Here is a 26639-nt window from a genome sequence, read left to right as displayed (position 1 = left end):
CCTACTTTTGCATTCCAGTCCCCTATAATGAAAAGAACATCTTTTTTGGGTGTTAGTTCTAAAAGGTCTTGTAGGTCTTCATAGAACTGTTCAACTTCAGCTTCTTCAGCATTACTGGTTGGGGCATAGACTTGGATTACTGTGATATTGAATGGTTTGCCTTGGAAACGAACAGAGATCATTCTGTCGTTTTTGAGATTGCATCCAAGTACTGCATTTCGGACTCTTTTGTTGACCATAATGGCCACTCCATTTCTTCTCAGGGATTCCTGCCCGCAGTAGTAGATATAATGGTCATCTGAGTTAAATTCACCCATTCTAGTCCATTTCAGTTTGCTGATTCCTAGAATGTCGACATTCCCTCTTGCCATCTCTTGTTTGACCACTTCCAATTTGCCTTGATTCATGGACCTGACATTCCAGGTTCCTATGCAATCTTGCTCTTTACAGCATCGGACCTTGCTTCTATCACCAGTCACATCCACAGCTGGGTATTGTTTTTGCTTTGGCTCCATCCCTTCATTCTTTCTGGAGTTATTTCTCCACTGATCTCCAGTAGCATACTGGGCACCTACTGACCTGGGGAGTTTCTCTTTCAGTATCCTATCATTTTGCCTTTTCATACTGTTCATGGGGTTCTCAAGGCAAGAATACTGAAGTGGTTTGCCATTCCCTTCTCCAGTGGACCACATTCTGTCAGACCTCTCCACCATGACCCGCCTGTCTTGGGTTGCCCCACGGGCATGGCTTAGTTTCACTGAGTTAGACAAGGCTGAGGTCCTAGTGTGATTAGATTGACCAGTTTTCTGTGAGTATGTTTTCAGTGTGTCTTTCCTCTGATGCCCTCTTGCAACACCTACGGTCTTACTTGGGTTTCTCTTACCTTAGGCGTGGGGTGTCTCTTCACGGCTGTTCCAGCAAAGCGCAGCCATTGCTCCTTACCTTGGACGAGGGGTATCTCCTCACCACTGCCCTTCCTGACCTTCAGTGTGGGATAGCTCCTCTAGGCCCTCCTGTGCCCGCGCAGCCACGGCTCCTTGAACGTGGGGTTGGTCCTCCTGGCCACCGCCCCTGACCTCAGATGCAGGGTATACAGTTTGTTAATTAGTTAATTTTGGCCGCACTGGGTCTTCGTTGCTTCGTGCAGGCTTTCTCCAGTTGTGGTGAGTGGGGGCTATTCTTCGTTGCGGTGCACAGGCTTCTCGTCGTGGTGGCTTAGCTTGTTGCAAAGCACAAGCGTTAGGTGTGAGGGCTTCAGTAGTTGCAGCACATGGGCTCAGTAGTCGCGGCTCCCGGGCTCTCGAGCAGGGGCTCAGTACTTGGGGTACAGGGGCTTAGTTGCTCTGTGGCATGTGGAGTCTTCCCAAACCAGGGATCGAACCTGTGTCCCCTGCACTGGCAGGCCGATTCTTATCCACTGCGCCACCAGGGAAGTCATTGCTTTTTGCTGCCTCAGGTCTTAGTGCAAGGTTCAGTTTTTCTAGGAAATCTCTCATGACATGCTTATGTTTGACGTGTCCATGAAACCTGTGCTTCTCCTATGATAGCACTTATTCTGTTTTAAGCTGGTACTTTAAAGATTATCTGCCAACACACTGGACTTGAAAATTCTGTGTGGAAAGTTGCCACACAAATCTGACTCACATTTATTTTCCAAGAACCTAGCCCAACATTCAGTGCTCAGTCACTAGGCTGGCAACGAGCATCCTTTCAATCAGTGGATGCACATCCTTTCCCTTATAAGCACAAAGTGTCTGTGCTTCCATTAGACCAGGAGCTACTCACAACTTTGGATGGAGGTCGAGGTGGACTTCGCTTGGCATAGTAAATGTGTTTCTCAAGGAGTAAATTGAATTACGTTTAAGTGTTCTAAAAGAGATTGCTATTTAAAGGGTCCCTTTAGTAGATCTTTTCATAAAGTGAAGAATGTGATTACAAAAGCATTGCTTATCCTTTTGCGTCTCCAGGCTTTTAGAGTCTGCAGAGCCTTGGGGTGGGGCGACTGTGCCTGCATGTGGTTGTGGGGTGTGGGGGTAGCAGTTCTTGCTAGACCTGAGATAAGTTTAAACACAGCTTTGATCATTAACCTAAGTGGTGCATTTTAATGAAATCAGACAGAATTTTCATCTCCTGTAACAAAGAACCTGCAGGCCAGTGCAGGAGGCATAAGAGATGACATGGGTTCAATCCCTGGATCAGGAATATCCCCTGGAGGAGGGCATGCAACCCACTCCAATATTCTTGCCTGGAGAATCCCATGGACAGAGGAGCTTGACGGGTTACATTCCATAGGGTTGCAAAGAGTCAGACATGGAATGCACCCTACTCCAGTACTCTTGCCTGGAAAATCTCATGGATGGAGGAGCCTGGTGGGCTACAGTCCATGGGGTCGCTAAGAGTCGGACACAGCTGAGCGACTTCACTTTCACTTTTCACTTCCATGCATTGGAGAAGGAAATGGCAACCCACTCCAGTGTTCTTGCCTGGAGAATCCCAGGGACGGGGGAGCCTGGTGGGCTGCCGTCTGTGGGGTCACACAGAGTCGGACACGACTGAAGCGACTTAGCAGCAGCAGCAGCAGAGACCTAATATTAATATTTTAATCTTTTAATTTACTGATGAGAAAACTGAGACCACTTACTTTTTTCTTGCAAGAAATCTAGTATTTATGGGTAGTCCCTAGAATGACCACATCCCAGAATATCAGGACTGAAATCAACCTGTTCAACCCCCTCATGATACAAATGGGGAAACTGAAGCCCAGGTGGTAAGGAACCTTGTCAAGTCCAAATGATTATTTATTGATTAGCTGGACTGCAACATAGATCTTAGATCTCTTAGCCCAAGGCTTTCTCTAAGAGTTGATTTTCTATTCAGAAGTTACAGTCCCAGGATTCAGACCCAAGTACACATCCTGGTTGGGAATCCACAATTTGAAATCAGAAAGACCTGAATTTCAGTCCAAACTCCCCTACTAAACATCTCAGTGATTTTAGGTAGTTTACACTCTTCTGTTAGTGAGAGCCTCAATTTATTTGTTTGCAAAATAGAGACAGTTATAATGTTACCCACAAGGGCTTCCATTGTGGCTCAGATGGTAAAGAATCTGCCGGCAGTGCAGAAGACATGGGTTTGATTCCTGGGTTGGGAAGATCCCCTGGAGAAGGGAATGGCAACCCGCTCCAGTATTTGTACCTGGAGAATTCCATGGAAAGAGGAGCCTGGTGGGCAACAAGTCCATGGGGTTGCAAACAGTCAGACATGACTGAGTGACTAACATACACACACATATAATGTTACCCTTTAGAGTAGTTATGCTGCCTCTTGTGAGGCAATGCATATGGGAAGCTTGTATGAGGGCCCAGTGTACAGAGGGAGCTCAGAAGCAAAGATAATGGTAACAGTGACAATGATGATGATTTTAATGATGTTGGATCTCTTGTTACTTCTTCTCACCCTTAGATGAAAGGACACAAGTCCATTTTCTGTAATCTAAGATTACAAAATAACTAAATAACTAAAAAATGAACCCTGAATTAAAACAATGAGCTAGAAAGAGATGGTTCTTATTCTGGAATAGAAAGATATTGACTGCATTTAAACTTGTTAAAAGTTAATGTGCTTGCTAACAGCCTCCAATCTAACAGAGCTGCTGTCTAGCTCATGCATCAGAAAAAGGACTGAATAGAGACTTACATGTTTTGTTTTGTTTTGTTTTGTTTCTCTTTTCCAGTTCTGTTTTCACTTCTGCCTTAAAAATAAACAAATATCCAGGCCTCAAATTAGTAAGTGGTTCAGACGGTAAAGAATCTACCTGCAATGCAGGAGACCCGGGTTCGATCCCTGGGTCAAGAAGTTCCCCTGGAGAAGGACATGGCAACCTACTCCAGTATTCTTGCCTGGAGAATTCCATGGACAGAGAAGCTTGGCAGGGCTTCTGGGAGGGATCCATGGGATCGCAGAGTCGGACACAACTGAGTGACTAACACTAGTACTACAAATTAATAAAGCAAAGCCTTACTTTAAATCCAACTCCCAGCAAAGGTCAGAGAAACATTCTCTAGGTTCCAGAGTTAAGGATGCTCACATTCTGACTGTCTTCTCTTCCTCTGTCTGCCAGCTTTGAATGCTAGGAAATGTGAGAGAAGAGAGTGAGTTTTGCAGCTTCCAGGCAAGCTGATGCCTAAAGCTTTCTGGTTCCCAAGAGAACATATTCTAAAGATCACTGTATTTTTCTTACACAATATCCCTATTTCTGCCTCTTTACATTTAAAAAGAAGATTTACCCTCTTGGCTGTTTCCCTATAGACTATCAGCTCACAACACGGAAGGGGAGGGCACTGTCTTGTATCATGAGATGAAATTTGAGCATGACCACGGTCATTTGGAAGAGTGTCACAAAGTATTGGAGTGATCAGTGATGGCACTTAGGCTATGGTAATGGATTTCTACCTCGAATCTGGAAAAGGTTCTGAAGCATTGAACGACTTATGTTCTCTCTACCATTCAGTGTGACCTCCGATGAGGCAGACATCATTCAGGGTAAATACCCAGCAGTCACATTGTCATTGATCACCTGGCTGAACTGAGTGGTACTCACTCCTCCAGCTTTGGCATCACCCTTGCTTGGATCTTGGCATCTTCTTTTATTCTTTCATGTTGTCCTTGACTGTCTATAGTGACACTGCTACTTGGATGGAGGACTGGTCCCATTGCTGTCTTTTAGACGCTGATACTGATGTTGCTCGGTGGTTGTTTGATTCCTTAGTCCTTCAACATGGTGAATGAAACTCTCAGTGCCCAAGCTGCCCCATACTTCTCACCATTCACCAAGCGTGTTGTTTTAACTCATCCATCAGGTTACCATCCCTTCTGCTGTAAGGATGCCAGGACAGTCCTCTTTCAGGGCCTCCACTAAACAGACAAAGCATACATCTCAGTCTAAGGGAAACAAACCATGGGGTGAGCAGCAACAAATTGGATTTCTTTTTAAAGTTTGCAGACCAAAACAGACTGTTTGTTTTCCCTAGAGAGTTTTGAGAAGAGAAAGGCTGTATGGCATAAGAGGTTGAGGGTTTAGTGTAGAGGGCCATTTTAAACCATGTGCAACTGGTGAGTAAATGGAACAATATTTTGAACAAAACCAGAACAGAGAAGACACATGTAAAAAGGCAGAGATGACATAAAAGAGGAGTGGAGACTGCCCCTTGTGTACTAGAGAGTGAACATGGCCACACTCCCATGTGTGTGGAGCCCCCTGGAGGCCTGGGAGTCAGACGCTACACTTTGAGACTCTCTTTTTCCTCCCCTACTCTCCCTTCCCCTGATCTCCCCTCTCTTTCGCGTCTTTCTTTTCCTTCTCTTCCCCTCTTTCCCTTCCTTCTTTTTCTTTTGGTTTGGATAGATTAAGTAGGTTTGTTTTCCTTACAATTACAACAATGAGATGAAATTTCAGCAAATTTCAGTTGTCTTTCCAAGCGCACGTGACATATGCTTCCCTGTGCTTTCTCTTTGCATGTGCCAGCTCTCTGACATTTCTGCCTGTCCGCCTTTATTACCTGAGAAACCCATATGCACCCAGTCATTTTAGCCATTTAGTCAAAAAGAGTCCCCGGTCATTTTCTTGCATATTCTCCAGAGAAGGAATCTGACCGATGGGCTGTGGATTGGTTCCCACTCGTCAGATTTCACCCCTAGCAGTGTGTCCTCTCCTGTCTTCAGTAAGCTCTTCTTATCGCATCCCTCTCAGGATCATCATGCCTAACACCGGGATTAGCAGAGCTCAGGTGCTTGCCACATGCAGTGAATGACTGCTAGGACCTGAGGGGGAATAAAAACAAGGTACCTCAAAGTTACCATTTTCTTGCAGTTTAAAATTTCATTTAGGGAAAAGTCTTTGCCTATATTGATTAGAAATCAATACAAACAGTGAAGAGAAGCATATGATAGATGATATTCATACAAGGAAAACATTGCCATCCTTACAATGATAAAACTTAAATACTGGCAAGAGAATCAATTTTCACGGTTACCTGTATTTACCACATTGGTGAAACCATTTACGGCAGAAGCAGCGACCTCCTGGATCGTTTTTCTTGGGTCCCGCCACAGCTGTGTGGTTATAGTGGTGGCCTGTGCTGACAGCACCTAAGTTGGCTAACGGGGCTGGGGAGTGTACGGTCAGCTGGGCTGTGTGTGCTCAGTGGCTTCAGCCGTGTCTGACTCTTCCACCCCATGGACTGTAGCCCACCAGGCTCCTCGGTCCATGGAGTTCTCCAGCCCAGAATACTGGAGTGGGTGTCTGTGCCCTCCTCCAGGGGATCTTCCCAACCCAGGGATTGAACCCACATCTCCTGCGTTTCCTGCATTGCAGGTGGATTCCTAACTGCTGAGCCACCAGGGAAGCTAGGTCAATCTAAATTTTCCTCTGAGAGTATTTTGACTTCCCAAGAGAGGGAAAGCAGTCATTCTTTTTGGGTCAGGTTATAAGAGGTGGGTTCTGAGAGTACCCAGCCACCGTATTTCATCTATATTTTACCTCTGCCCAAAAGATAAAGCCAGTATGAGAGACTAAGCATGATTCTATTCCAGGAGAGAGAAGCAGAAATGAGAAATGGATGGTGGCTTGGCTTCTAGTTATTTCTGAGACCTGCTGAAGCTCAGCCCTTCATGCATTTAAATGAAGTTTGCAATCAGTTGCCCTTTGTGTTAAATGTAAACCTACCTAAAGCTGGGTTTCTGTCACTGGTCACCAAGTATTCTGATTATATAGATGCTAACTATACCACTGGCTCCTTAGGACTGGCTATGCCTGATCTCTTTCCCCAGCATCTTAATTCATTTTTCACCAACTCAAGAATACACTTTAGACCCTAATATTGGTAATACATTGCTTTTTGAAACGCTCACTATTGATCATGATAAGCCGTTATGCTGTGGCTATAATGGTTTAGACCCTAACCCTAACCCTAACCTGGGCCAAGTCACTTCTCTTACCTGGGCCTCTGTTTCGTCTGTAAGATGAAGTATGAGAATTAGATGCCATATATCTTCAAGTACAAGTTTTCATGGTATTAAATGAAAGTATTTAGAGACTAACAAAGGTTCAGAATCTAAACCAAGGATTGCCAATGGTCAGGCACAGTGTTCTCCAGGCTGGAGCTATGGAGGAAGCACAAAAAGGAATCTGAAATATTTGCTTTTTCAAGCATGCCTTCCTCTCATCCCTTACCCATTTTGATATACCCAGTGCTGGATCTTGGGAGAGAAGTTTGAAATAAACACAAAAATTACAGGCTAAAAGCACATTTATGGAGCAGGGGCCGAAGTGGAGGAAAAGGCTCTGGAAGCGATAAAACCAGATGAAACAGCCTTTCTCAGCCCAGATCCATGTTGCTCTGGCCTCTTGGTGTATCAAGTTACTTTGGATCTCTCCATCCTAGTTTATCCTTCATATCGTTACCAGGGTGATACTGCTGAAACTCAAATCCTACTGCAGCATCATTTCTGCTTAAAATTCTTCTGAGATTCCTTTTGCCTTCAGGAAAAGCCCAGACTTCTTTATGGCACATTCAAAGCTACAAGGCCCCCATCACCGTTCTCATAGCTCAACGTGCCTGCCCACCCCCTCCAACCCCAATGCCTTGTGATTGCAGGACCTGCTGGACAGCTCCCTGCTTATGAACAAGCTAAGCTGTTCATCACCTCTGTGCCTTTGAACAAAGCAGTTTCCTCTGCTTGAGGCTCTCTTCCTCCTTCCCACCCTTCTCTCCCTTTCCTGCCTGGCAAATTCCTCTCCATCTTTTTTTGCAGCTAAAATAGCATCTTCCCCATGGAACAATCCCTCACACTCTCCTCTCTCAGGCATTCAGTCTCTGCTTCTGTTTTCACACTTTCCCTGGCTTATTGTTTTTATTTATTTGCATCTCTGCCTCCCTGAGAGACTGGTAACAACTTGAGGGTCTCGTTCATAGTAGGTCGTCAGACACTCATTGATAAATAAATGCTTCTGAGATACAGGATCAACCTAATTGTCTTCTTACTTATCTAAAAGGAAGGAGGCTAAAAGGTAACAAACATATGGGTTCCCTAAGGAAATCTCGTGAAGAAACATAAGTAAATGTCGAGAATTTGGCTTTGGGGTCATGGACAAAGCCCAGAATATATGTTTTTGGTTTCTGGTTTTTCAGACTCCTGGGGCCAATGACTTCTAGAAGCTGAGCTATTTGACTGCATTAGTCATGACGGCACATCACCTGGTGAAAATCAAAAGGCTGCAAATAACCTGTGTAGTGTTAGAAGCGTTCTTACAAGTATGATTTATGAAAATCTTAAAGGACTGTGGAAGAGGCACACTCATAGAGTGTGTGATATTCAGGTAACATTTTCAGAAGATTATGGCACTTCTATCAATCACTCTGACACCGAGTGTAATGGCCTCCACCCTCTCCTTGCTACATTCTTGTCTGATACACAGATAAAATACAGGATGGAAACGAATAATAAGATGTTTCCATGGTTCTGAAAAGAGGAACGTGTCTCTTACCTAAAAATGTCCAGTTGTTTAATGGCACCTTCCTCCTGACACGCAGGGCAGGCTGGCCTGCCTCCCTGTGTGCTCACAGTCCTGCGTACCTTTCCTTCCTGGCGGTGTACTCAGTTTTCAGTGTACGCTGTCAGCGCAAGTGTTTGCGTATTGCTCTTCTCTTTCAGTGGGTGGTACGCTCCGTATGGGCAGGGGTCACAGTCTTAATACCAAGCGCCGAGTCTACCACTCAGTCGAGTCTTGCTGAATAAAGACGAGTAGAAGAACCTGTCCATGTAGCATGTGCGTGCATGTATATGTTGTGCGTCTGTGTACGTGGCGTGGGAAGTAGGGACTTGGGAGGTGGAGTACATGCAAGTGATCTGAGGAGCCGGATCTGTTAATTCTGGCCCCTTGATGCAAGTCAACAAGCTTCTTCTCCCCAACCCTGCCTGTTTACAAAAGCAAGCTGCAAATGCTCGTTAGTATTCTTGGCAAATATTCCTCATACTGCCTTTTCTGCATGAAGACTACCCCATGCTTTACTTTCTGTAGTTTATGTTATGAGAATAATGGATTTTGTCAGCAGCTGTCCAGTAAGAATGTACAAGATCATTTGGAATGTGCTTTTAAAAAAATATGCAAGTGTCTCTTCCTTGTTTCCTTAACAACATAAAACAGGTTCATAGCAAGGGATGCCATCTGCTTTACTGATTGAGAATCACTATTCCAGGTGATGGCTAAAGGCAAGCTCCAGATTCCTTGGGGGCAGAGACCACACTGCCTCTGCTTACCATCTCATCCTCACTGTGGTATTTGGAAGAGTGCCTGACACGTGGCAGATGCATAGTAAACATTTGCTGGATGAATCACTGAATCTCCCTTTAGAGTCTGTATTTGTACCTGCTTTGAGTGGTCTGGTTTGAACTCTTGGCTCTGTACCTTAATGCCCCTCTCTGTCTCCCGAGGACGTGACTCTCATCTCAGTTTGTTTCTTATCAGCTTACACCTCAGTGCTCTTTCCTGTGGTTTGAGCCATCTGTTTGTATCATCTTGGCATCTTCCATCATTTCAGGAGAGCACCCCCTGCCTCAGCACCCTGACTTCCTGGAGCAGGTATTTGCTCCTGCCTTTTGGCTATGGTCTAAGTCTGATTATCTCCCTCTTCTCCTCGGGGTGTGAGATCTGGAAATGTTCAAGCTCCTGGAGCTGTGCAATGCACACAAGTGATGTTTGCCTACTTAACTAATACACTTGGTGGCATTTGCAGTCAGGTCGTTATTTGTTGAAAGGACACTAGATACAAAGGCTCAGGACTCACATCCTAGTCTAAAACCTTCTCCTTAGATGGTGCAGTAGTTAGAGTTCTCCAGAGAAACAGAACCAATAGTATGTGCACATGCTCTTGTTCTTCTTCAGTTGCTAAGTCATGTCCGACTCTTTGAGACTCCATGGGCTGCAGCATGCCAGGCTTCCCTGTCCTTCACCATATCCCTGAGATTGCTCAAACCCATGTCAGTGATGCCATCCACCATCTCATCCTCTGTTGCCTCCTCTTCCTCCTACCTTCAATCTTTCCTAGCATCAGGGTCTTTTCCAATGAGATGGCTCTTCGCATCAGTTGGCCAAAGTATTGGGGCTTCAGCATCAGTCCTTCCAATTAATATTTAGGGTTGATTTCCTTTAGGGTTGACGGGTTTGATCTCCTTGCAGTCTAAGATACTCCCAAGAGTCTTCTTCAACATCACAGTTTGATTTCTTATAAGGAAATGGCTCATGTAATTATGAAGGATGGGAAGTCCAAAATCTGCCCAAAGTAGTCCAAAATAGGCCCCAGGCTGGAGACAAGGATGAGCTGATACAAATCAAGTCCAGGGTTGTCTGCTGCGGCCTTCCTTCTTGCTTGGGAGAGGTCAGCCTGTTGCTTGATCAGACTTTCAGCTGATTGGATGAGGCCCACCTACATTATGGAGGTCAGTTTGCTTTCTCAGAGTCTACAGATTGAATGTTAATTTCACCCAAAAGCACCTCAGAGAAACATCCAGAATAATGTTGGGCTATGTATCTGGGTACCATAGCTCAGTCAAATTGACACATAACATTAGCCATCACAGGAAGTCTCCAAGTAATCCTGGGTCTCAGTTCTTTTGTTGAAAAATAAGAAAGTGGAATTATATGTCTTCCAACTAAAATAATGAATTCTATGTTTAGGAACAAGGCTAACCAGACAGAGTTCAGGATTCAAGGGCAAAGGATGCTCAAACAGTTCTGCCTCTTTTGATGTCTGATGTGTAACACTACCTGATGCCTGGCAGGGAATCACTAATAATTTGAGGATGGGGCCAGAAGACCTGACTTTGAAAAGAGCCCACTCACACTTTTTGCTAAATGTCAGTGGGTATCACCTTCCCATATCAAATGAGAAAAAAAAAAAAATCCTAATTTTAATTTTAGACACATTGCAATGATTACATTGCTATTATTATTCCTTGCCTTTTATTTTGCTCATTAATTTCCACATGATTTCATTGGCCTTTTGGGCTTTGAAATCAATTTGGTGTCTGTATCCTGGCATCTTCAAGAAGTGTTTTTTTCTGGTGCAGTTGACTACAAATCATCCCCTTGGGGCCTGCCACCTTTTGGTCAATACTACCCCATTCAATAGAGAGGACACATGTTTTATTTGTTTTGTTTTTTTCCCTTCACACTTTGCATTTTCATCGAAAGTCTAGTGTGTGACAAATTGCCGAAGCTATGTGGCTTCTATTAAAGTATGGGCCTTGTACTTCTCCAAGAAAAGAAAAATGACCCATGATAAATTGGGGAGTGTTTGTCCAGAATTCAGAAGAGGCTGGAAGAGAAGTTAAAGTGTAAACACCAATGTCCATTGAATACTTGCGCAGCCTTTGTAGTCAACTGATGCCACAGGGCAAGTGTGTAGATTTAGATGCTACGGAGAGGACTAGGCCAGGAGGAAGAACTCCTGGCTGGGTGTGGTCTTCAGCAAACTGTAAAAGCAACCTCTAAGCTGAAAAAACAAAAACAACAAACAAACAAGCAAACAAATAACTCCTTTGTTGCCACGTGGAACACAGTGCTACTGGATTTTTCAATCAAAGCCTGAAATCTGGGGTTCTATGTAAAGTGTACTTTTTTAAAGGGCTAGCAGTTCATTCAAATTGAATGTGGGAATCCTGTGAAAACCAACACATCTTGTCTGCAAGCCTGGTCCCAGCCTGCCAGTGGCTGGTTTGTGGCCTCCCTCTGTCTTAAACTTCACAAAATTAAGAGAATGTACTAGACTGAAAAGAGACATTCCAAAGGTGTTTGTTCCTTTTCAATATATAAACAGGATGCTAAACTCAGGACTCTGCCATCCACCTCTGTGTTGGCAGGCAGGGAAGACAAGATTCATCCTGAAGCTGGTAAAGCAGAAGCTTCAGGATTCCTCAGTCGCAGGGCCGTTTCCAAGGCCCTGGGAGAGCCTAGGCAAAGAGGTTATATGATTTTCTGTTTCTGTAGAATTTGCAAGAGTATTTAAAATATTCTAGCTGCAATGCTTTAGGACCATGGTCCATATCCGCTCTGGGTTTTCACTTTTTCACATTCCCCCGAGTGGGCAGTGGTGGTATAGCAGCTAGGGGCATATTTTGGAATTCCAGCTAGCAAGATCCAACTTCAAGCCTTCTCAGTCTTGGCACCCTTGACATTTGGGGCTGGATAATTCTTTGCTAGGGGTGTTGTCCTGAACACTCAAGGATGTCTGCAGCATTCCTGGTCTTCATCCACTGGGTGTCAGTAGAAACCCCCTTCCCTACCCACTCCTATAATTGGGACAAAGTCCCCTGGAAGGAAAAACTGAAGCCCAGCCATTGCAAGCACTGGCCTTGTGCTGTATCTACCTTGCATTAGAGCATAACCACGTGGCCCAGGGTCATACTCGTGTCCAGGTTTACAGTATTGCTAACAGTGTCAATACGGGCATGGCTTCCACAAATACCTGGACTCCTCTTAGTGTCAACTCACCCACTCTCGTGACACAAGAGTGCAAGACCAGGATGCCAGTATGGAGGCACACAGGACGGAGCAGAAAGAGAGGTTGGAAATGATGGCGTTCGAGGCCGTTTAGAAATTTCTTCCAAGTCTTACAAATCACGTATGCAAACAACTTGATGGAGATTTTCCAATGATGACAGCAAGTCCCTAAAAATATATGTGGTTTATTATGAATTTGAAGGTAAATGATCTAACCTATAAATAATAAAAATAAATTCCAGAGGTGAGACTGAATTATATTTCTTTTTCACACTGTTGAAAATAGTATAAAGTTGTCTTATGTAGAGGAGATAAAAGAGTCTATGGCTAAAAACAGAAAAAAGTCTTACACAGAAGGATCAAGTAGTTAAAAACAATATTATTTTCTGAGTTTTATGTTTGTAGTATTTGTCAGCTTTTTAAATATTTTGTTGTGATTTATTGTCTCGGTTCAGTTCAGTTTCAGTTCAGTCGCTCAGTCGTGTCCGACTCTTTGTGACCCAATGAATCGCAGCATGCCAGGCCTCCCTGTCCATCACCAACTCCCGGAGTTCACTCAGACTCATGTGCATCGAGTCAGTGATGCCATCCAGCCATCTCATTCTCTGTCATCCCCTTCTTCTCCTGCCCCCAATCCCTCCCAGCATCAGAGTCTTTTCCAATGAGTCAACTCTTCACATGAGGTGGCCAAAGTACTGGAGTTTCAGCTTTAGCATCATTCCTTCCAAAGAAATCCCAGGGCTGATCTCCTTCAGAATGGACTGGTTGGATCTCCTTGCAGTCCAAGGGACTCTCAAGAGTCTTCTCCAACACCACAGTTCAAAAGCATCAATTCTTCGGTGCTCAGCCTTCTTCACAGTCCAACTCTCACATCCATACATGACCACAAGAAAAACCATAGCCTTGATTAGATGAACCTTTGTTGGCAAAGTAATGTCTCTGCTTCTGAATATGCTATCTAGGTTGGTCATAACTTTCCTTCCAAGGAGTAAGCGTCTTTTAATTTCACGGCTGCAGTCACCATCTGCAGTGATTTTGGAGCCCCCCAAAATAAAGTCTGACACTGTTTCCACTGTTTCCCCATCTATTTCCCATGAAGTGATGGGACCAGATGCCATGATCTTTGTTTTCTGAATGTTGAGCTTTAAGCCAACTTTTTCACTCTCCTCTTTCACTTTCATCAAGACGCTTTTGAGTTCCTCTTCACTTTCTGCCATAAGGGTGGTGTTATCTGCATATCTGAGCTTATTGATATTTCTCCCAGCAATCTTGATTCCAGCTTGTGTTTCTTCCAGTCCAGCGTTTCTCATGATGTACTCTGCATATAAGTTAAATATGCAGGGTGACAATAGACAGCTTTGACGTACTCCTTTTCCTATTTGGAACCAGTCTGTTGTTCCATGTCCAGTTTTAACTGTTGCTTCCTGACCTGCATACAAATTTCTCAAGAGGCAGATCAGGTGGTCTTGTAGTCCCATCTGTTGAAGAATTTTCCACAGTTTATTGTGATCCACACAGTCAAAGGCTTTGGCATAGTCAATAAAGCAGAAATAAATGTTTTTCTGGAACTCTCTCGCTTTTTCCATGATCCAGCGGATGTTGGCAATTTGATCTCTGGTTCCTCTGCCTTTTCTAAAACCAGCTTGAACATCAGGAAGTTCACGGTTCACGTATTGCTGAAGCCTGGCTTGGAGAATTTTGAGCATTACTTTACTAGCATGTGAGATGAGTGCAATTGTGCGGTAGTTTGAGTATTCTTTGGCATTGCCTTTCTTTGGGATTGGAATGAAAACTGACCTTTTCCAGTCCTGTGGCCACTGCTGAGTTTTCCACATTTGCTGGCATATTGAGTGCAGCACTTTCACAGCATCATCTTTCAGGATTTGAAATAGCTCAACTAGAATTCCATCACCTCCACTAGCTTTGTTCGTAGTGATGCTTTCTAAGGCCCACTTTACTTCACATTCCAGGATGTCTGGCTCTAGGTCAGTGATCACACCATCGTGATTATCTGGGTCATGAAGATCTTCTTTGTACAGTTCTTCTACTTAGTTTTGTATTCATAGTTGTATGTGTGTGTGTGTGTGTGTATATATATATATATATATTTTTTTTTTTTTGGTAAAGGCACATCTCCACTTGAATTACATATACTTCAGACCCCTTAAAACCTGGGTTTGTATCTGGATTTTGGATATCAACGTGAGTGGAGAGGAATCTCTGGAGTGTATATGGAAGTAATTTTCTGAGATAGTTGTTGGTGTGTCATGGATCACCCCTCCTATCCCCTGCCAGCCCCACTCTCCCCAGTCACCAAGGTTAGGGAAAAGGGTGTTCTGCTTTTCGTGACAAACGAAAAGAGGATGACTCAGAAAGCTTGATGTTTAGCTCCTGCAGCTGATGTAACAACAGGACCAGTGTGTGTGACAACAGGACCTGACTCTGTTTGTTGTATGTGTGTGTGTTAGTCACTCAGTCATGTCTGACTGTCTTAGCGACTGTATTGACTGTAGCCTGTCAGACTCCTCTGTCCGTGGAATTCTCCAGGCAAGAATACTGGAGTGGGTTTCCATGCCCTTCTCCAGGGGATCTTCCTGACCAAGGGACTGAACCTGTGTCTCTTGAGCCTCCTGCACTGACAGGCAGATTCTTTACTCCTAAGCTACCAGGGAAGCCCACTTGACTCTAGGCTGGAACCTAAAAGGGAGAGTCAGGTAGCTAGCTGTTCAGGAAACTGAAGTCAAGGAGGGGTGACTGCATTGATCCATTTACACTCACAGAGTTTATTAGGGGTAAAAATTTTCCATGGGCCAGAGAGAGACCAAGTGCACCTCTCTCAAATCCTGCCCAGGAGGTCACTGTAGAGAACGATGGAGGCCCATGTGGCGACAGAGTTCATGTGGTTGATCTATGGAAGAATCAGGGGCTGCGGGGCCACTTCTGGCCAAGGAAAATGTGGCAGTGCATCACAGGAAGTCCAGCTAAGTGTTCCCAGGGGAGAAATCGGAAGATCCCTAAGGGTGCTCAGTCAGTCATGGCCAACTCATTTCGACACCATGTACTGTAGCCCACCAGGCTCTTCTGTCCATGGTATTCTCCTGGCAAGAATGCTGGAGTGGGTTGCCATTTTCTGTCCAGGAAATCTTCCCGACCCAGGGATTGAACCTGTGTCTCCTGCATTGACAGATGGATTCATTACCCCTAGCGCCACCTGGGAAGCCCTCTAAAGAGGAGAGACTCCCCCAAAGGAATACTAAGACACAGTGACAACCATTGAACACCAGCCAGTCCCAGATGTGTGAGGCAAGGGTAAATTGGTGCCAGGTAAGTAAAAATTGTCCTGTTCCCCTCCCTCCCCTCCCTCTCCCCAGTTGCTCTGTACTCAAGGTCAGCTAATAGTTGGGAAGGAGTTAAGAAGAAAGAAAGAGGAGGACACATTTCTTTCTACACTCAGGGCAGCTAGCATTTAGAATGACCATAGAAGCTGCTTATAAGGCTGGTCTTTGGCTGGTGTCTGGGAACTTGGATTTCAGGAGGGTTCCCGTACCTCCATCTTCTTGGAGTAGCTCGCTGGGCCTAGTCTGTTTGTGCAAACAGTACACTTTATGCTGAACTCCTGCTTTCCTCCTGGGACCCCTGAATTTTGCTACATGTTAGGCAAGGGTACCCATGAGGCAAAATCCTGAATAGTGTGTCTCTAATGAACTTCCTCAGTTGGCAACCTTTCACATATGTCATCACAGCTCATTGTTGGGAGGATTAATTTCATGCTGTGTGCCTCCACCAGGAGAGGACTGTGGAAGCTTGTGTCTAATTTACCCCAGATTTTTGCTCTGTGTGCCTTTCCCTTTGCTGATTTTGCTTTGTATCCTTTTGGGTACAGCACAACTATATGCAAATCCTGTGACAGATTCTAGGAAATCATTGAACCAGAGAGGGTCTTGGGGACCTCCCAATACCAGGTCCTGGGTATGGAAATAGAGGGAAGTTTTGCTTGTGAATGAAGCTCAAAGCTCCGCTTATTAGACAAACTAGAAGCTGAGTGACTGAACTGACAGTGTATTTTTGGCTTGAAGTAAACAGGAGTGTCATGAGATCAATCAAGTTTTCATGCAGAGATAGAACAACCAGCCCTATAAGCTAACAAAGTGGTAGAAAACAAGAATAAAATTACATTCTGCTTGCATCCTGTAAGGTAGGTTTGTTCCATATGTCGATGCTGTGCCTATTACCCCACTGAACTCTCCTAGTAACCAATGGAGACAGGAAGGACTTTACAAACAAGGAAACCAGTATAGCTAAGGGTTGAAAAGACATTCATAAGCTCGCGTGGCAGTGGAAGTATGACCCAGATATTGCAGTTTGGCCCTCTGCCTCTAAGATTTGTTTTTTTTCCCCACTTGGCCACATTGACTTTGCTGTTTAATATAGAGGGATGGGATCAACCAAAAATCTATAGTTCTCTCCTCTAAAAATAAAACTGACATTACTACTCTGTGGACTCTCTCTGTTCACATCCATTAAACATGTGTCCTTTGACATATATTTATATCCTATCTGGGAGCTTAGTTTGAACAGGCTCATCTGTCCTATTTGAACTGATGACCTTGGAGCAAACCAGCTCCTAAGAGAATACAGCCTGCACCTTTGATCTTGTAGACTGGTAGATCCCGGTAGTAGCCTGTTGTGTTTGTGTTCACATGCCTACAGAGTGGGGTGTAATTCTGTCCCACCTGAATGATATACTGAATGTGTCATGTCTGCTGTAATAGTCATCAATACACAAAAAATCTAATCTTTCCTTTAATGCTATCAGTTATGGCCTCAGCTCGATGACTTCAACAAGAGCAAAGTCCAAACCAACTTTCTCAAACTTTAACCTGTCTAACAATTGACCAACCATTTTACTAGATATTATGCTAGATATGTGAGATGCAGTAATGAACACAACAGAGCTGCTGGCCCGAGGAAGTTCAGGCTCTAGTGGGGAAGACAGGCAAGAGAGTCAGATAAAATTTCAGTGGGATATACTGTAGCAGAGTCAGGTGGACAGATGGGTCATTTATTTGTTTAGTCTTAAATGTTTATTGGAGTACAGTTGATTTACAATGTATTAGTTTCTGCTCTACAGCAAAGTGAATCGGGTATACATATACATGTGTATACGTGCTTAGTCTCTCAGTTGTGTCCAACTCTTTGCGAGCCCATGGACAGTAGCCCGTCAACCTCCTCTGTTCATGGGGATTCTCCAGCCAAGAATACTGGAGTGGGTAGCCATGCCCTCCTCACATATGTATATACATACACTCATATGTTGTCCAGTCACTCAGTCATGTCCAACTCTTTGAGACCCCCAAGCAGCTTGCCAGGCGTCCCTGTCCTTAGCTGTTTCTCAGAGTTTACCCAAAGTCATGTCCATTGAGCCAGTGATGCCATCCAGCTGCCTCATTCTCTGTTGTTTCCTTTGCCTCTTGCCCTCAATCTTTCCCAGCATTAGGGTCTTTTCCAATGAGTTGGCTCTTCGCATCAGGTGGCCAAAGTATGTATGCATATACATACACTTTTCAAAAAGTTTTTTCCCATATAGACGATTGCAGAATATTGAATAGAGTTCCTTGTGCTATACAGTAGGTCCTCATTAGTTATCTATTTTATAGATAGTAGTATGTGTCAATCCCAATCTCCCTTTTTCCTTACTGGTAACCATAAACTTGTTTTCTACATCTGTGACTCTATTTCTGTTTTATAAATAAGGTCATTTGTACATTTTGGGGGGAAACAGTGGCTGACTTTATTTTTCTGGTCTCCAAAATCACTGCAGATGGTGATTGCAGCCATGAAATTAAAAGATGCTTACTCTTTGGAAAGAAAGTTATGACCAACCTAGACAGCATATTGAAAAGCAGAGACATTACTTTATCCACAAAGGTCCGTCTAGTTAAGGCTATGGTTTTTCCAGTGGTCATGTATGGATGTGAGAGTTGGACTATAAAGAAAGCTGAGGGCCGAAGAACTGATGCTTTTGAACTGAGATGTTGGAGGAGACTCTTGACAAGAGTCCCTTGGACTGCAAGGAGATCCAACCAGTCCATCCTAATGGAGATCAGTCCTGGGTGTTCATTGTTAGGACTGATTTTGAAGCTGCAACTCCAATACTTTGGACACCTGATGCAATGAGCTGACTCATTTGAAAAGACCCTGATGCTGGTAAAGATTGAGGGCAGGAGGAGAAGGGGATGACAGAGGATGAGATGGTTGGATGGCATCACCGATTCAGTGGACATAGGTTTGGGTGGACTCCGGGAGTTGGTGATGGACAGGGAGGCCTGCTGTGCTGCATTTCACGGGATCACAAAGAGTCGGACACGACTGAGCTACTGAACTGAACTGTACATTTTTTTTAGATTCCATACATAAGCACTATCATGTACTCTTTGTTTTTCTCTGACTTACTTCATTCAGTATGATGACCCCTAGGTCCATCCATGTTGTTGCAAATACCATTATTTTGTTCTTTTTATGGCTGAGTCATACTCCATTGTATACATGTACCACATCATCTTTATCCTTTTCTCTCTCAATAGACATTTAGGCTGCTTCCATGTCCCGGCTATTGTAAATAGTGTTGCAATGAACACTAAGGTTCATGTATCTTTTCAAGTTATGGTTTTCCCCAGGTATATGCCCAGTAGTGGAATTGCAGGATCATATGGTATGTCTATTTTTAGTTTAAGGAACCTCCATCCTGTTCTCCATAATGGTTGTACCGATTTACATTCTCAGCAACAGTGTAAGAGGTTCCCTTTTCTCCACATTGCCTCTCCAGCATTTACCATTTGTAGACTCTTTGATGATGGCCGTTCTGACCGGTGTGAGGTGATATCTCATTGTTGTTTTGATTTGCATTTCTCTAATAATTAGTGATGCTGAGCATCTTTTCATGTGCTTTTTGTCCATCTATATGACTTCTTTGGAGAAATGTCTATTTAAATCTTCCACTTATTTTTTTGATTGCGTTGTTGGTTTTTTGATATTGAGCTACATGAGCAGTTTGTAAATTTTAAAGATTAATCTTTTGTTGAGTGCTTTGTTTGCAAATGTTTTCTCCCATTCTGTGGGTAGTCTTTTCATTTTTGATAGACTGCTTGCTTTGGGACATATCCTGTCTCTATTTTCTAGCTTTGTCAACTTGGGCAAATTGCTTAACCTTTTTATACCTCAGGTTTATCATCTATAAATATTCAACCAACACTGACTCTGAGACTGTTCAACTGTATGTGAACCAGTGATATGTGAGACTCTGGGTTATAATTGTGATGGGATCAAGTCTTTGCTTTTGGGAAGTTCCCCTTCTGTTGGTGAGATGCACAAGCAAATAGGTAGCCATTATAATCAATAATAAGACTCCCATGGGGGAAATTCAGAGCGGTGTGGAAGCATATCCCTATTCAGTTGTAAAGGCTGCCCTTTGTTCACGAAGAGTTCTGTCAAGTTATAGGCAGAGAGAGAGACCGGGCACCCTCAGTTATATTCAAAGGAGAATCGGCAGGATGGTGAAGGGTTGCCGAACTGGATGATATGAACAGCAAGGACATGAATGAAGGAAACTTGTTGAACCTGAGAAAGATAAGATTCTGGACACATAAGGGCAGATTTTCATTATCCAAAGGGCCTTCATCTGAAAGTTTCCTGGTTTGGGCCCTATTCCCCATGCTCACATACGGCGGTTCCTGGGACACTGATCTCACCACAGCCCTCCCTCCGTTCTGTGTGCCCATCCCACACTGTTGCCTCTCGGCCTTTCTGGCTCCTCACTCACCCTGCCCTGGCCACACAGGCACCTGTTGCTCCTTACGCACTCCAGGAGCGTTTCCTCCTTAGGATCTCGGTGTTTGCAGGAACCGCCCTCTCCCCAGCTACCTGCCGACACACTTACCTCTTTTGGAACTTGCTCAACCCTGCAGGTCTCCTTGTTGCCCTCATCTGGTTTTTCCTCTGTGAAGCACGTCTCTTGCAACCCAGACCAGATATTTCCCATAACTCTCTTTATTGTCTGTCTTTCCCAACTGGAATGTAGTTCCATGAGGGCAAAGATATGTGTAATTTATTTAATGCTGGGTCCCAGAGCCAATGGCAGTACCTGTTGGTGGGAGATGCTCAGGTCACATTTGTTAGATGAAAACACATGAGAATGGATGCTCTGACAGAGCTTTTGAAAGGCTAACTGAGAGCTTTGGGATAAAGCGAGAACACTATCATTGGAAGACTTCAGACTTAGGCTGGACAAACCTTGGCAGTGACCTTGTAGAAGTATTGAGAATTAAGTGGTAATTAAGTATTTTGTTCTTTTGAAGCACTCACTGTGTCTAGTTTCTAATTAGATGAAGGATAACTAGTAACATATTTTATTAATAAAAGAGCAATGCTCTTCCTGTCCAGATCTAAGATTGTGCTGCTAACAGAAAGATACCTAATTGCTTTTTCGGTTGGATTTAAAAATAGTTAGCAGTGATTACATATTTATAATTTATGTTAATACATGTCAATTATTAAATTATGTTTAATAATTAAATAATTTCACTAATAAATTTTTGTTAATAATTAAAAAATTAAGTTGTGCTGGCTTATTTCAGGTAGCTCATACCATCTTAAACCCAATCTTTTGGGCCACATGATCCTAACACAGGCATTACTTACCCCCAGTGGTATTTTACCTTAAGTGCATGACCCAGTCTTAAATAGGCATCTTGAAATCCAGAGATATAAATTACACTGGCAAAATAATTACAAATATATCAATCTGTGTTGTGTATTCTGAATAGCCATTCTTTTACATATTTGATTTTCTTAATGGACAGGCAACACTCAATTTTAAAAGCATATTACATTGTTAGGAAGATAGGTCATTTACTCAAATTTTTTTCTTAGTTTCAAATTACTTAAATTTTCTTCTTTTCCTATACTTGCAACGGTCCTAAATCTCTGGCCCCTTATCTTATACACTTATAGAGATACCAAGTCTTAAGCATTTTGAGTTCCTCCCAATTGCAAAGCTTGAGCATTTTCCTACACCAAATGACAATAAAGTCTGTAGTTGGTTTCCTAGGGCGTGGCTCATATACTGTATTTACAATAGGCACCTTACCCCTATATCTCACCTGTAAACCTGTATGAGACCTCTTGTGTGCAAAGACAAGAAGTATAGAATTTTGGAATTTTCAAGAGTTTTACACTATGTGTAACTTATTGTTGTTGGTGGTGTGTGTGTGTGCACGTGCAAGTGTTTTAATCCCATTCTAATTAGTTGAATGTTTGAAGCATCGTAATTGTCAATATAAGCTCTAAATTAGTTAGCCTTTGAAACACTAATCAGAAGCCCACAGATTAGTAGTTCTGTTGGAAGGATTCAATTTTCTTTGATCAACACCAGAGAGTCTGTTAATTAGTACAATTGATGTTAGGCGTGATTTTTAAATTGGTGAAATGACCGGGTCCAAGATACATAGTCTAGATGGCTTACAAGGCCTTCTAATCTACTGATACAATTGCTTCACTTTGAGATAAAGCCCTGTCCTTGGGATTCCATCCAGGTCTGCGTGTAGCTTCCAGTGTGGGATTCCATCACCTCCTCTCTACTGGAGGGACAGCTGAATCCTGCCGCTAGAGTACTGTGCAGGTGTCTCAAGACAGCCTTTCATCAAATGCATGAGCCGGAGTATAGGAAAGATAAGAGAGCTGAGATTTTGTCAAGCTTGCCCAATTTGTTATATGAGTCTGGCTTGTTGTTGTTTAGTCTCTAAGTCACGCCCAGCTTTTTGCAGTCCCATGGACTGCAGCATACCACGCTTGCCTGTCCTTCACTGTCTCCCAGAGTTTGCTCAAACTCACGTTCATTGAGTCAGTGATGCCATCCAAACATCTCATGCTCTGTCACCCCCTTCTCCTCCTGCCCTCAATCTTTCCCAGCATTAGGGTCTTTTCCAATGAGTCAGCTCTTCGCATGAGGTGGCCAAAGTGTTGGAGCTTCAGTTTCAGCATCAGTCCTTTCAATGAATATTCAGGGTTGATTTCCTTTTTAGTTGGCTGGTTTGATCTCCTTGCTGTTCAACAGATTCTCAAAAGTCTTTTCCAACTCTGGTTACTGCTAAATTAGTAAACATTTAAATACCCAATCGAATCTGCTCAGAGACTAGCTTTTGTGTGAATATGCCAGTTGGTAGAAAAACTGTCAAGGAGTATACCCCTCACTGCAGACTCCAACCAGGGAAGTCACTCATGTCTAATTGTTAATTGTCAACAACCACATTGGCTAATGCCAATGAAGGTATGCCCTTCATGGTTATTGAGAATTTCAAGATGTTAAAAGTCCCATAAAAGTAAGTATATGATAAATTTACAAATATTTCCCAAGAAATAAGTAAAACAACAAATCATATGATTTATACTATATCAAGTGAACTAAGAATTTTCTAAATCTGCTACACTAATAGCTTGTATCCAAGTAGAAATGATCCTACAAACGAATTATGTCCTTTAAAATGGGAGAGAGATTTTTTTCTCTCTGTTAATAGACCTACTCTTACAGAAAGCCCAAGAAATTAGGATCGTGTGGATGTTCAGAAAAGTTGCAAGGTGAGGAAGGAGATAGAGGTTCTTTAAATAACTGAATACATTATGGAGAGAGGAGAAAATAAAATTAGCTAAGGGGAATGTATATAGTTTGGACATTTTAAACAATGACCTAGGGTGGTGTTAACTTAGTGATGACCAGAGGTGAACAGTGGAGAGGAGCAAGGGAGTAGTATGACCTGGGTGATTTATCTGACGGGGAAAGAAGAGGGGAGGTTGTGGCAGAAGAAAATCTTTCTAGGGAATAGGTTTCCACACTCATCACGGGGCACGGTTAGCTGGAAGCAAATGTTCACTTTATAGCAGTGACGACTGAGTCATTGAGCTGTGGCATGGCAGTGCATGCAGTGGTCCTATCTCCTTTCCATTGCTTGGGTTTGTAAGTCAGAGACTTTTAGTATTCCTAGAGCAAAACTTATTCTCTGCTTTCAAAACATCAAGTTTAAACCTGGGGGTCCTAACTTTTAGGCTTAATACTCATTTAAAATAGGTTCTACTTGTGACCTAATTTGCAATTAAATACAGTCAAATTTCAGTAATATTTCTGAGACAGCCACTAAGCAATGCAAAGCAAAACAAAAACAACAAAACTATTGATGTACAGCTAATTTATAAACTGATGTTAGTCCTTGTTTCCAAAAATAATATCTGAAGACAGAAATAAGGAACTGACAGCATTTAGAGCAATTAGGTACAATTAAGTACTGTAACAGACACAGTCCAAGGGATTATGTAAATGCCGATGCCTTCATTTTAAATTCTCTAACAAGGAAAGGAGGGTGTCAGAGGTTGAGATGGCTGGACAGCATCACTGATGCAATGAATATGAACTTGGGCAAACTCCAGGAGATGATGAGGGACAGAGAGGCCTGGCATGCTGCAGTCCATGGGGTCGCAAAGAGTCGGACATGACTGGATGACTGAACAACAACAGCAATGAGGATATTATTTTTTTCTCCAATATAAAAACAAAAATCAGATATGGAACGTAGAAAGCAACACATACGGGTGAATGGAAGTTCTTGAATCTAGCACCCAGAGTCTGTGCCATGAAGACATGCTGTTCTTCACTGCATTAAGTTCTTAACTTCATCACCAGACAGGCATTACATCCAAAGGAAGAAAGGGTCTATCACACTTAACCTCAGAAGGCCCGAAAATCAGTCACTTTTTAGCTTTGGCAAGTGAACAGTGAGTGGGGTGGCAGTTGTTGATTGCTGTCTTTGTCATTGTTGCCAAATCCCACGGACAGACTGAAGCTCCATTCTAAAGGACCCACGAGTCCAATTGAAACAGAGGATGACCTTGTTATAGGCAAGGCTGGGAGGAAGTTCTGTGCCTGCCGAATGAGCAACGGATAGTTCCAGTCATGGTTGATGTCAAAAGCTCTATGAAACCAGGGGATGTCATGCCAACCCTGGTGCTCACATGGGGAACTCATTAACGCACCAATGGTTCTGGGCTTTTTTTTTTCATGAAAGAAAGTGCTAAAATTCAAAACAAATGGCCAAGTGCATTTTGTATTTATATCAGTCTAGTTTTTACTTGAGCATAAACGAAATCTTTCCACATATGCTAATGGAAACCAGTTTTGATTTTCTGTTTGTCTCTGGGTTTGCTTCCTAGAAAAGAAAAAAAAAAAGGTTCATTCTCTGTCATTAAGGGTAGTGATTATAGGAAATCAAATCTGAAAGTTAATAATAGCAATTCATTGCTATAAGTATGTATTGAATGGTGTCCATTCTTTCAACAAAGATGTCTTAAGCATCTATTTTATGCAAATCCCTCAGAGGATACAAATATGAATAAGACATAGAGTGTGCCTTCAAGAATTCCAGACTTTAGAAAAGAAGATAAAGAAATTCACATCAATAGCTCTAACAGTGGGTAGAAATGATATCTGCATTATAAAGGAAGCACAAATAAAATGCTAGTGTTTGCAGTGTACTTGGAATTTAAAAAGCAGTGTGTGGGCTTTGGGATCTAAAACACCTGTGTTAGTCTCTTGCCTTGGTCATTTATTGTGACATTGGGTATATTGTTGTTCAGTTGTTAAGTCGTGTCTGACTCTTTGAGACCCTGTGGACTGCAGCATGCCAGGCTTCCCTGTCCTTCACCATCTCCTGGAGTTTGCTAAAACTCATGTCCATTGAGTCAGTGATGCTATCCAACCATCTCATCCTCTGCTGCCCCCTTCTCCTCCTGCCCTCAAACTTTCCCAGCATCAGAGTCTTTTTCCAATGAGTCATCTCTTCCCATCAGGTGGCCAAAGTACTGGAGCTTCAGCTTCAGCTTCAGTCCTTCCAGTGAATATTCAGGGTTGATTTCCTTTAGGATTGACAGGTTTGATCTCCTTCATTGTAATCATGCTGCACCTGAATCCCCTATTTGTATTTAATAAAATGGTCTAGCAACACTTGCCTCAACAATGAGTTGAGGTTTAACTCAGGGTTCAAGTGCATAATGTATGTAAATTGCTTACACAGAACTAGGCAGAGATTGGTATTATAAAAGATAAAGAGGTTATTTCATGCTGAGACCATTAGGAAACATTTTATCTGAGTCTTAGAAGCTGGATAGAAAGAATTACATCATCAAAAAAGCTGGGGTGGAAGGACACTTGGCCCATTCAGGGAACAAAATGTTGCTCAGTTTTTCAGGAGTACCTTGGTGGCAAGGAATTCTGTTTACCCAGCAGTGGAGAGGATCTGAATGGGTTTGTTGGTCCAGCTTGGAGTACAGGTATATAGTAATGACCCTAAGCAAGGGGAAAGATTGGGAAATGGTCCAAAAGTTGGATTACCCGGCTTATTTCCCTCTGCATAGCAACCTGGAGCTAGTTCTCTAAGCAGATTTGCTGTCCTGGGCTGCCACTATCTGTCTTTCTTCCTCCTAGGACAAAAATCCTTTGTGAAAAGCAAATATTGATTTCGATGGAACCCTGGATGAAGAGGGAATATTTTGGGATCTAGGTCTCAGCTAAAAAGAGGCCAGCACCTTGCCAGCTCATCTCTGTCTCAGTGTTAAATATTTCAGAGACACCAGACACTGGGCAGCATTATTTACAGACCATTATCAGTAGCAGCCAGAAGAAATTAGAGGAGGCTTATCAGGCTGAGGTGTTTTGTTTATGACTAGTCATTAAACAAATTATAATTGCTTAAAAACTTTCTATGCCTTTTGCAGTTTTTAGATACACCAGTGCTGCTTTGCCATAAACAAATATTAATAGTACTAAGATGGGTTAAATGGCACGTGGATATTTATTATGTGCAGATACTGTTATTATTATTTATAACACAGTTGATTCTCATTCAAAGCAATGGCTTCTATTGGCATGGAATTCATATGCTTGGCTATTCCATGAATTTCTGGATTTCAAATGCTGTTTTCAGTTGTCTTGACAAGTTCTTTCGGTAAAGTGACCTGACCTTTTTGTCGGGTAGATAGT

The 26639-nt window shown here is 42.9% G+C and overlaps 1 protein-coding gene across 35 annotated transcripts in view; it reads left to right on the top strand.

The window, feature by feature from the left end:
• LOC147359629 (uncharacterized) overlaps positions 1-26639 on the top strand; it is a 675420-nt gene that overhangs the window by 144163 nt on the left and 504618 nt on the right. For 2 of the 35 annotated variants that reach the window (XR_015140994.1, XM_086337297.1), the window contains one exon: positions 15746-15883. The exons of the other annotated variants lie outside the window; for them this stretch is intronic. Coding sequence is in view for 1 of the 2 variants with exons in the window: in XM_086337297.1 (XP_086193423.1) it covers positions 15746-15786 (41 nt within the window). In the remaining variant the exon portion in view is untranslated. The remainder of the gene's footprint in view (positions 1-15745; positions 15884-26639) is intronic. 35 annotated transcript variants of the gene reach the window in all.

The sequence above is a fragment of the Bos grunniens genome, chromosome 14, assembly GCF_055505025.1.
Source record: "Bos grunniens cultivar Pamir isolate PY7600 chromosome 14, Bosgru_T2T1.0, whole genome shotgun sequence".
Classification (NCBI taxonomy): domain Eukaryota; kingdom Metazoa; phylum Chordata; class Mammalia; order Artiodactyla; family Bovidae; genus Bos; species Bos grunniens.
Note: the sequence above shows the minus strand (reverse complement) of the source record. Positions and strands in the feature narration are given on the sequence as shown.